General features: G+C 35.2%; 1 protein-coding gene and 1 long non-coding RNA gene across 2 annotated transcripts; both read left to right on the top strand.

Annotated features, from left to right (window-relative positions):
* Nucleotides 1-3,114: 3,114 nt before the first annotated feature.
* On the top strand, nucleotides 3,115-9,752 carry LOC122283031 (LRR receptor-like serine/threonine-protein kinase FEI 2). The gene is made up of 13 exons (XM_043095182.1): nucleotides 3,115-3,424; nucleotides 3,706-3,841; nucleotides 4,037-4,108; nucleotides 4,233-4,304; nucleotides 4,424-4,495; nucleotides 4,665-4,736; nucleotides 4,847-4,918; nucleotides 6,247-6,353; nucleotides 6,514-6,687; nucleotides 6,969-7,301; nucleotides 7,730-7,984; nucleotides 9,080-9,213; nucleotides 9,313-9,752. Exons 1-13 carry the CDS (start codon nucleotides 3,337-3,339, stop codon nucleotides 9,535-9,537), a joined length of 1,812 nt encoding a protein of 603 aa, XP_042951116.1. The 5' UTR covers nucleotides 3,115-3,336; the 3' UTR covers nucleotides 9,538-9,752.
* Nucleotides 5,674-6,035, top strand: LOC122283032. The gene is made up of 2 exons (XR_006230519.1): nucleotides 5,674-5,787; nucleotides 5,820-6,035. It is a non-coding gene; the product is annotated as an uncharacterized LOC122283032 (long non-coding RNA).
* Nucleotides 9,753-10,116: the final 364 nt, after the last annotated feature.

Below are 10,116 nucleotides of genomic sequence, written 5' to 3' on the forward strand. Positions count from 1 at the left end.
TGGGGCTGCGTGCATAGTGCTGAACTGCTTGCACCATGGTGAAGTAAGCATAGTGGTGTTGCGCGCACCACTTGTGCAGCGAAGTGGTGCTGTGCACACCACCTGCGCACTGCAATGGTGCTATGCAGCACACTGGTGTGGCATGCTCCACCTGCGCAACGCAGGGGTGTCGCGCACAACACCTGCGTAGCACAAAGGTGTTGCGCACACCACAGTTCCCCAAGGAGCAGTCGCTGAGGTGCAGTAGCGCACGCACAAGGTGCTGCGCACCAGTGAGCACCCTTTCACCTTCTCTTGAGGGTTATGAAGTAGCTCTTAAACTATTTCGTGAGCCTTGATGGCTAGCCCTGCCAAGGGTTACACTTGTAGGGGCTATTTCTGCATTTGGACGGTGAGTGTGTAGAAATCACACAAGCTCTCTCTCTCTCTCTCTCTCTCTCTCTCTCTCTCTCTCTCTCTCTCTCTCTCTCTCTCTCAAATAGTTTTTTCTAGTCCCGACATCTAAGCTGTGGAATTTGTGGGTATTGCTCTGGTATTACCACATAATACACTCCACCATCGACATGAGAATTTTGGATAAATAACAATGCAGGAGAATCTGTGGAACAACTGTACTAGATCCGAGATATTTTCGATGAGGTAATATCATTTCCACTGTATATATTTGATATAGTATTTCTAAGAAATAGGAAATTGACTTCATTCATTCATCAGAGAAAATTACATCCATGACTAGATACATACAGAGAAATTATTAGATCACAATCCAATTATTACATTTGGAGCTCCGCCAGTATACAAATTTCTTTGTGACTAGTATAGTCTTAACTACTACTGTAACTTTCTACAAACAAACCGTCTAAGAGATAGTACTCTGCCTAAAATAGAGACTTATACCCCACCCTCCATAAGAGGTGAAGACTTAATCTTTATGGACAAAAGGTCTATTAGAAAATCTTTTTACTTTTTAGCTAAACAAAAGGAAACAATAATAAAAGTATAAAGATAGATGTGAAAATGATAAATTACAGTTTAAATCTATCCTAGTAGACTTCAAAATCAATCATAAAAGTCAGATTTGAATTATTTGATCTGATGATCTGTCACTATCTTTATAACGATTGATTTAGAAAGTATCTTGTGCTGTTCATACTTCATAAGAGGTGCAGGAGAACTGTTGATCCATATTTTCAACTTTGAATAAAACAAAATAAAATAAGAAAAGAAAAAAATGAGAGAAGGAGAGTGAGAGGAGGAGGGAATGAGAGGGAGAAAAGAAGATAAATCAGGGACGAAGAAAGGAGGGAAAGAGATGAGAAATGAGAAAAGAGAAGGAGGAGGCTACTCATTTAAAAGATTTTGAGAGAGAGGTTTTTTGCGAGCAGGCTTGTTAAAAGTTGTATGCTTTTCATTCTTTAGAAACCTTTAACAACAATTTTGTATAAAAACATCTTGCGACATAATTAGTATCTTGTTATTAATTTACTATTAATATGCACCTAAAGGGTTAGCTTTTGAATATAGATGGTGGTGGGTGTGGCCACTTTTTGTTAAGGAGTGGTTGTATGGTCACCATCTTTCAATATTTTTTATATTAAAAAATCAAAATTTGTTGTTATCTCTAATTTTTCTTTTAATTTCTTAAATTTGTATTTTTTTGAGTTTTAACTATCAAAATAATACTAGATATCATATTCTATCATACTTTTAAACCACGAATGAAAAAATAATGTAATATATAATAATTCACACAATTAACTACTGATAGATTTTGAGCTAATGTTTAAGAAAAATACTATTATCTATACTTATAATTTTATTTACATAACTAGTTTGCCAATTATTAAAAATAGTGAAAATTTTATTTATGCTGATGTGTCAATTATTGAAAATAATGAAAATTTTAAAACTCCAAATTTAAAATTCAAATTAAAAAAAATAAAGATAAAATGAGACTATCATCCAATATGTATACTATGAATAATATTATATATAATCGCATAGTATGTAAGTGCAGTGTGGTCATTTTGAAAAAGAGTAAATTCTATAATTAAAAATTTAATTTTTTATGTGAGTTTCATATTTTTTCATTTTTTTAAAATGATTGCATGGTACTTGCACATTCATGACTATACATTCATGATTATAATTATCATTTTCTAAATTTTAATGGATTGTAAAGTATACAAATTATTATTATTTAAATTTAAATTATGTGAATGAGAATATGATATATTTGAAAAGGAAAAGTATAGTTGCAAGTACAATTGTGTATTAATCTGTGTATCAATGTGATGTGGTCATTTTGAAAAAGAGTAAATTCTATAATTAAAAATTTAATTTTTTATGTGAGTTTCATATTTTTTCATTTTTTTAAAATGATTGCATGGTACTTGCACATTCATGACTATACATTCATGATTATAATTATCATTTTCTAAATTTTAATGGATTGTAAAGTATACAAATTATTATTATTTAAATTTAAATTATGTGAATGAGAAAATGATATATTTGAAAAGGAAAAGTATAGTTGCAAGCACAATTGTGTATTAATCTGTGTATCAATGTGATGTGATTGGTCAAAAAGTAAATTTTATTAAAAACAGTATTAATTTAAATTTTAAGTATGAATAAATTAGTATTTATATATAGATTAATGTATAACTATATTTATATGTAGTAAAACTTATTTGAAAATAAAATATGATATATTTGAAATTGAATTTTTGGAGCGAACTCAAAAGCTTTAGCGACATATCTCATGTCCCGCTCGGTAACTGACCATGCAGACACGTACGGTGTGCTGGCAGAGCTTGAAAGGCATTTATTCTCCGCAGAAACATTTCCGACACTTGCTGACGTGGCCATATAGCTTGCCCTGATTGGGTCAGGTCAATGTTTTCGAACACGTGTTTTTCTGGAGGAGGCGAGTTTTCTATTTTACCTACGCGAGAGAATAAACTTGAAGATCTCTTTTTTGGTGTTTTTTGTTATTCTTTTGAGTTTTCCATTGGACAACGGCTACTTATTTCTGCACGACTTTCGACAACATTTTTTTAAAAAAGACTGTCTTTCACTCTCCTCAAAAATATGGGAAAAGTGAACTCCCTCCTTTTCTCTCTCTCTCTTCGTGTGCTCCGAATAATTATTAGTTTAATCAATTATCATGGAAGTCTTCCCCACCATCACAACACTCCCCATTTCTACTCCACCCATTACTGTTATCATAGCAGTTCCACTTCACTCCACACACACTCTCTCTCTTCTCTGTCTTTTGCAGGGGAATAGTATACCAAGAGAAGTCTATCCAGAAAGACCGTTTTGGAAGAAGGGATGGAAATGGGTGTTTTTGTTTGGGTTCTCTCTCTGATTTATGCGATTACCCTTTTGAGCCCTAGCTCCCTTGCTCTCAATCATGATGGTAAAGCCACATTGCATTTCGTCTTCTCTTTCCTTAGAGTTTTTTGGTTCATGATAAATTGCCGGGGAGCCCATTGTAACGAAAGAAAACTTTCCCTTCAGTTTCTGTTCTTTATATTTTCCTCAGTTTTGTGAGGGTGGAAAAGGCTACTCTAACCTAGTCAAATAGCTTGCTTTATCTTTAGGGGAATTCTAAAGATGTTTGGTTGAAAGATTGAAATTTTTGTGCAACAAAATGAAGCTTGGAAGTAATACTCTTTCTAAGTGATTTTTACATTCCAGGTCTGACATTATTGGAAATGAAAAGCACTTTGAATGACACTAGAAACGTCCTCAGTAATTGGAAGGCTTCCGATGAGTCCCCATGCGAATGGACTGGTGTCATTTGCCATCCTCATGACCAACGAGTCCGCTTTATGTATGTTAGACCCTATCCTTCAATATGCATATATTGTTTCACTTTACCTTTATTGGTATTATCACCAACGAGTCCGCTTCTTGTATGTTAGACCCTATCCTTAAGTATGCATATATTGTTTCACTTTACCTTCTATGGTATTGACTTTGGAAGTGTAAATCATCTCTTCAATATTTTAATTTTGTGTTTCTTCAGAAATCTACCTTACATGCAGCTAGGAGGGACTATATCTCCCAGCATTGGTAAACTGAGTAGACTACATCGACTGTAAGTCTTTCTCCCTCTAATTTTCACATCAAAAACCAATATCAGAGGGATGAGTTGAAACAACTTTTGCTTTTTAAGAATTTTCTTATTGTTCTGTTGTTTTCATTTTTCGTTTGTGAACCAGGGCATTTCACCAGAACGGCTTACATGGAATTATTCCTAATGAAATTACAAATTGTACTGAGCTCCGAGCCTTGTAAGTGAAACGGTTTGCTAATTAGTTGTTTAAAGTTTTGTTTAATTTATGGTATTCGATTATTTTGGTGGTTGATTCTTTGCATTGACCCCCGCTGCCCCCTGTCCACCTTCCTTTAGGTACTTGCGGGCAAATTATCTCCAAGGAGGCATACCGCCTGACATTGGCAACCTTTCTTCTCTCACCATATTGTAAGATCTTTGACCTACATGGTATTTGATGTTAATTAATTTCTCCTTCCTAATAGACAATTAAATACCTATCAGTTAGTTCTTGCTCGTCACTTAATTACTGATGTGGTTATTTATAAATATAATTATGCATCATGATAAGCTTGTAACACCAGAACATTGAATACAGGGATGTATCAAGCAATTCGTTAAAGGGTGCTATACCTTCCTCTATTGGCCGTCTAACACGGTTACGCTCTCTGTAAGTTCCACCAGATATATAGATATGTGGCCTATTTAGTTTCATATTCTTGTATAATATATGGGAATAGACAATATCCTGATAGTTTATATTGGTGTAATTTGTGTTAGGAACTTGTCCACAAACTTTTTTTCTGGTGAGATCCCAGATTTTGGAGCTCTAAGCACATTTGGGAACACCTCGTGAGTACTCTTTTCATGGCTTTGCCAATTTGTTTTGTTTTTTTTTTTTTTTTTTTTGCTTATGCCCATTTGAGTATATTGCACCCTGGTAAAAGGAACATTTGGAATTACGATTGGCTTTTTAATTTAAGGTGAGGAAAGTAGTAAACTAGCCAGTCAGAGTAGTGCATTGGTATGTATGGTGGAACTCCATAATATGCAGCTTTGAATCATTTGAGATAAAAGGAGTTGTGTAGTAGTTTATAATGGAAATTATCCTGTAGAATTGATACAGGGACCTATCAAGTTCAGAAGCAGCATGAGGATGCTTTTACTTGATTCCGGGTTGTTCTTGACTGCCCATTTTGGTTAATGTGGCAAGGAATAAAGAACATAGGGAATTAACATTTTGCCTTAAGATTTGAGGTGTGGAGGAAAGCAGTAAGCTAGTCAGTTAGAGTAGTGGATTGTTATGTATGGTGTAACTCATAATATATTACTAATAAAATAATGTATGGTATAAATCATATTCTGTGGCTTTAAATCATTTAAGATAAAATGAATGTTCTGTGCTGGTTTGTAATGGAAAACTTCAGGTAAAATTGATGCAAGTCGACTCATTAATTCAGTAGCATGAGGAAGCGTTTATTTGATATCTGGACTTTCACTAAAATTCCTTTCACTAAAATTCTGGAAAAGAGAAACGAAATGAACCGAAGCAATAGAAAATAGGGAGATCTTGCTGTATCAATAGCTACTTGGAAGGTCTGGAGACTGATTTTGAAAAGGTGATTCTTATGTATCACTCTATTTATTCCTTAACTAACTTTGATATTCTTCATATTTCTGTTTTCTCTTATTTTTAATAAAAAAGGAGAGTAGCAAGGGAGGTAATGTAAAGACTCAAGGAATAGCAAGGGAGGTAATGTAACGACTCAAGGAAAGCTCAAGCTACATCTAAGCTTGTACTCCTAAAGTACTAGTTACTGTTACAGTTAGACATCTGGAATTATTATAAAGAGCAATATTTTCTCCCTTCCAAGCAATGGGGAATCCTATTCATTACCTTCTTTTACCCAATCCAGAGGGGTATTTCATGCTCAACCAAGTCTTACGTTCTTAAGTGTTGTGGAATCATTTTCTTACTTAAAAAAGGTGTTGTGGAATCATAAAAACAGAAGTACTCAGGTTTTGAAATAATCGTCATCATCTAGAAAATTTTTAGTTGTATACATCTGTGCAGTAATGACGTAATTACAAAAGCCTTCTATTGCCTGCCTATCTAGTCACTCATTTTGTTTCATGACCATCCCATTCCATCTACTAAAACCTGTGCTGCTTATGCGTAGGTTTATTGGCAATCTTGACCTTTGTGGCCGGCAAGTAAACAGGCCATGTAGGACTTCAATGGGATTCCCTGTAGTGCTACCACATGCTGCAAGTGATGAAGCAGCAGGTAAGTTTCTTGGTTTAAGCATATTTTCTGGGATTTTTGTTGGCTGATGAATTGTCTGACTTGATCTGGTTTAGAGCTCTAGCAAAGTCACTTTTGACCATTTTGCATTTGGATATGTGCTCAAGGTACTTATACTTTATTCACTGTGGGGTTTCTGCAGTCACTACCAAGCGATCTTCTCATTATGTAAAGGGAGTGCTAATTGGCGCAATGTCCACATTGTGCCTTGCACTGGTTGTGCTGCTTGCTTTGCTCTGGGCTTGGATGCTATCAAAGAAGGAAAGAGCAGCTAAGAGATATACGGAGGTCAAAAAGCAAGTCCAGCAAGATGCAAGTGAGTGGATGCTTTATCCAATATAAGTACTTTGTTACCCAAGTGGTGCTACTCACACTGAAAAATGGGTACTGAATGGTGCAATATTTTTTTTATTTTTTTTCCTTTTTTAAATCACTTTAAACATTTTAAAAAAAACTTTACAAACTTATTAAAAGCCATTCTTTAAACATGAAGTAAAAAAGAAAAATTCAAAAATAAAATAAAATTCGGTGGGAGTAGTGTCTCTTTGTTACCCTACTATAATTCTCATTGCCAGTAAATATCTGATGTATGAACAGGCACAAAACTTATTACTTTCCATGGTGACCTGCCATACCCATCAAGTGAGATCATTGAAAAGCTAGAATCTCTTGATGAAGAAGATGTGGTGGGGTCAGGCGGGTTTGGTACTGTATACAGGATGGTAATGAATGATTGTGGAACATTTGCTGTTAAAAGGATTGATCGAAGTCGTGAAGGATCAGATCAAGTATTTGAGAGAGAGTTGGAGATATTGGGTAGCATCAAGCACATAAATTTAGTAAACCTGCGAGGTTACTGCAGACTCCCAGCTTCAAAGCTTCTTATCTATGATTATATGGCTATGGGCAGCTTAGATGATTTCTTGCATGGTATGTTTGACAAATCTGGATCTTGTGGGTTTTGTTTACATGCTGCAATGTTGAGGATTGTGTGGAAATAAAAACAATAAATATCTGAACAAAATTAGCTTTAGTCATCTCTCAATTTGATGGTTGACTTCAGCACCTGAGATTTTTGTCCCCTTAAATCGAGACTGTCATAAGTCCTGAAGAAAATTACATGGCTGCAAGAAAATTTTGCCAAAATCCCTGACACTGAAAAGTGTCATGCATCTTTGGTAGCTGAATTATGTCTTTGTTTTGGTTTAATTTTCTTTTTGGCTTATTGTAATTAATTATGTATTCCCAATACTATGTATTCAAGTTAGTATCCCCATGTATAAAATTTAACAAGTGCTAAAATTTGAAATGTGATGTCTGATTTCTAGCCTTATTCGTTTTTGTGTTTTTCTTCTTAGAGCATGGGCCTGAAGAACATACCTTGAACTGGGGTGCCCGATTGAGAATAGCCCTTGGTTCTGCCAGGGGTCTGGCATACTTGCACCATGACTGCTGTCCAAAGATTGTGCATCGTGACATAAAATCCAGCAACATTCTCCTTGATGAAAAGTTGGAGCCTCGTGTATCAGACTTTGGTCTTGCCAAGCTTTTGGTTGACGAGGATGCGCATGTCACAACCGTTGTTGCTGGAACTTTTGGCTACTTAGCACCAGGTATATATTTTGATTTAGCCTCGACAATTTCTGCGCTTAATAAAAAGTTCAGTCATTCATCCATTTTTCATGAGCAATTCTTATTTAGCCTGTTAGCGCTGCAAAGTGCTTATCTTTGGTACCGAAAGCGAAGCGTATTACAAAAGTGCACTTTAAGCTCTCTTTTTGGTGTTTATTAAGATTAAAAGGCACTTGGATTATGACTGTCAAGTGTCATGATCGTCACATTCAATAATATTAACTAAATGAGGGGCTGAGCTAAATGTATTACTATCTTGCTTTTCTAAACCTTTTTTATAAGCCAAGTTTTCATTTAAATTTATTGGTTTTTTAGTTTTTGTGACACATGTTTTTTGGCCTTTTCAACTCATGACTTTTTAGTTTTGTAATCAATGGATTCATTTGTATTGAATTTTAGCAGAAATTAAAGACACTATTGGTTATGAATCTTCTTGCTCAGAGTTATTTTTGTAGACTATATAAAGTGCTTTGTGTCCCTTTCTCTTAAATAAAATTTATAACACAATATAGAATCCAAAGAGAACAAGTATAGAGAAGATCATGGTGTTCAACTAAAATTTAGAAATCAGGTTGCTACATTGTGCAATGATTGTACATGTAACTAATAATATTTTAGACTTAATACATTTGCTATTCTTTCACGTTGCAATTCTCCATCAAGTGGATTACAGCAGAGAATCTTTTGAGCAATCAAATAACAGCTTTTGGTATGCCAAATCACTGACAATGAGAACCTTCCTCTACCTTGAATCTACTTGCTTTCTGGACCAATCGATGATTGCTTATGCTGGACTTCAATTTAAGGGTGTGATTGTTGCTGGGAACTTAGCTCCATATTTGTTTAATATCAGTTAAATGGTTGTAGTTTTAAGTGGTTAAAGAATCTTAAGTATTTGAATTGTTTCTGTTCATTTTCTTTCCCAATGTACGTGTCGTGTTCATCTGAAATCATATCCATTAATTATGGGTCACTCCTTGTTCCTCTCCAATGTGACAATTTATTTGTTTGCCTGGATATTTGCCCATCTTAGTGATACCATTGGTTAAGACCAACTAATCCATTGTATTTTTTAGAGTACCTGCAAAGTGGGAGAGCTACCGAGAAGTCAGATGTATATAGCTATGGAGTCCTCTTGCTTGAGCTTGTAACTGGAAAGAGACCAACTGATTCAACTTTTGTGAAGAGAGGCTTAAATGTTGTTGGTTGGGTAAGCTCTCCGTAAATTTCCTTTCCTCCATATGCTCTTATTTTTCCCTCTTAGGTAGAATGCTATTCATAGAACGATTCTTAATCTGATCATGTGTAGATAAATATGCTGTTGAAACAAAACCGATTGGATGAGGTATTAGATAAAAGGTGCACAGATGCTGAGATGGAATCTGTGGAAGCAATTCTGGAATTAGCTGCCACATGCACAGATGCAAATCCAGATGATCGGCCATCGATGAACCACGTGTTGCAGTTACTAGAGCAAGAGGTCATGTCTCCTTGTCCCAGTGATTTCTATGAATCTCATTCAGATTACTGTTGAACATTGCATGTAGCAGTCCCCGAGTGTCAATGCAAAAACTACTTCTGCTAGAAAGGGATGTTACCTGTCTGACCATGTTTTGTGAGTGATTTACCCCCATCTCGGGTCTGTATATCATTTTCTTGCAAATGGTGGATGTTATTATGCCCATAATTTTTGTTCTGATCCAGCGTATAAAATCATATTTGGAAGCTGTTGTCCAAAGATTTTTTGAACGAGATTTCTCAGTGGCATCATTCCGTGCAAGAGGAAAATGTTTTAAGCAACGTACAATCTCTATTTTGTATGGGAAGAGAAGGTAAAATAACTTTACAATATTCTGATCTTTCGAGCTAGTTGGCTCAAAAATCCATTTACAATAAACAGAGCTAGATGGTAAATCCATTTAGAGTAACTAGAGTTCATGTTTGAGCCAAAAGGTAACGATTTATCCATTTATTTCTTGTGGTCGTCAATGTTTCCATTGATTCTTTGATTCTTTCGAGCACACTGACCGACAAAAAGAAACAATAACTTTAAACTCCTTTCTCCCTGTCGGGTTAAACGTCTTGTCATTATCGAACAATTATTCTGTTTTCT

This window comes from Carya illinoinensis, chromosome 11 (genome assembly GCF_018687715.1).
Source record: "Carya illinoinensis cultivar Pawnee chromosome 11, C.illinoinensisPawnee_v1, whole genome shotgun sequence".
Classification (NCBI taxonomy): domain Eukaryota; kingdom Viridiplantae; phylum Streptophyta; class Magnoliopsida; order Fagales; family Juglandaceae; genus Carya; species Carya illinoinensis.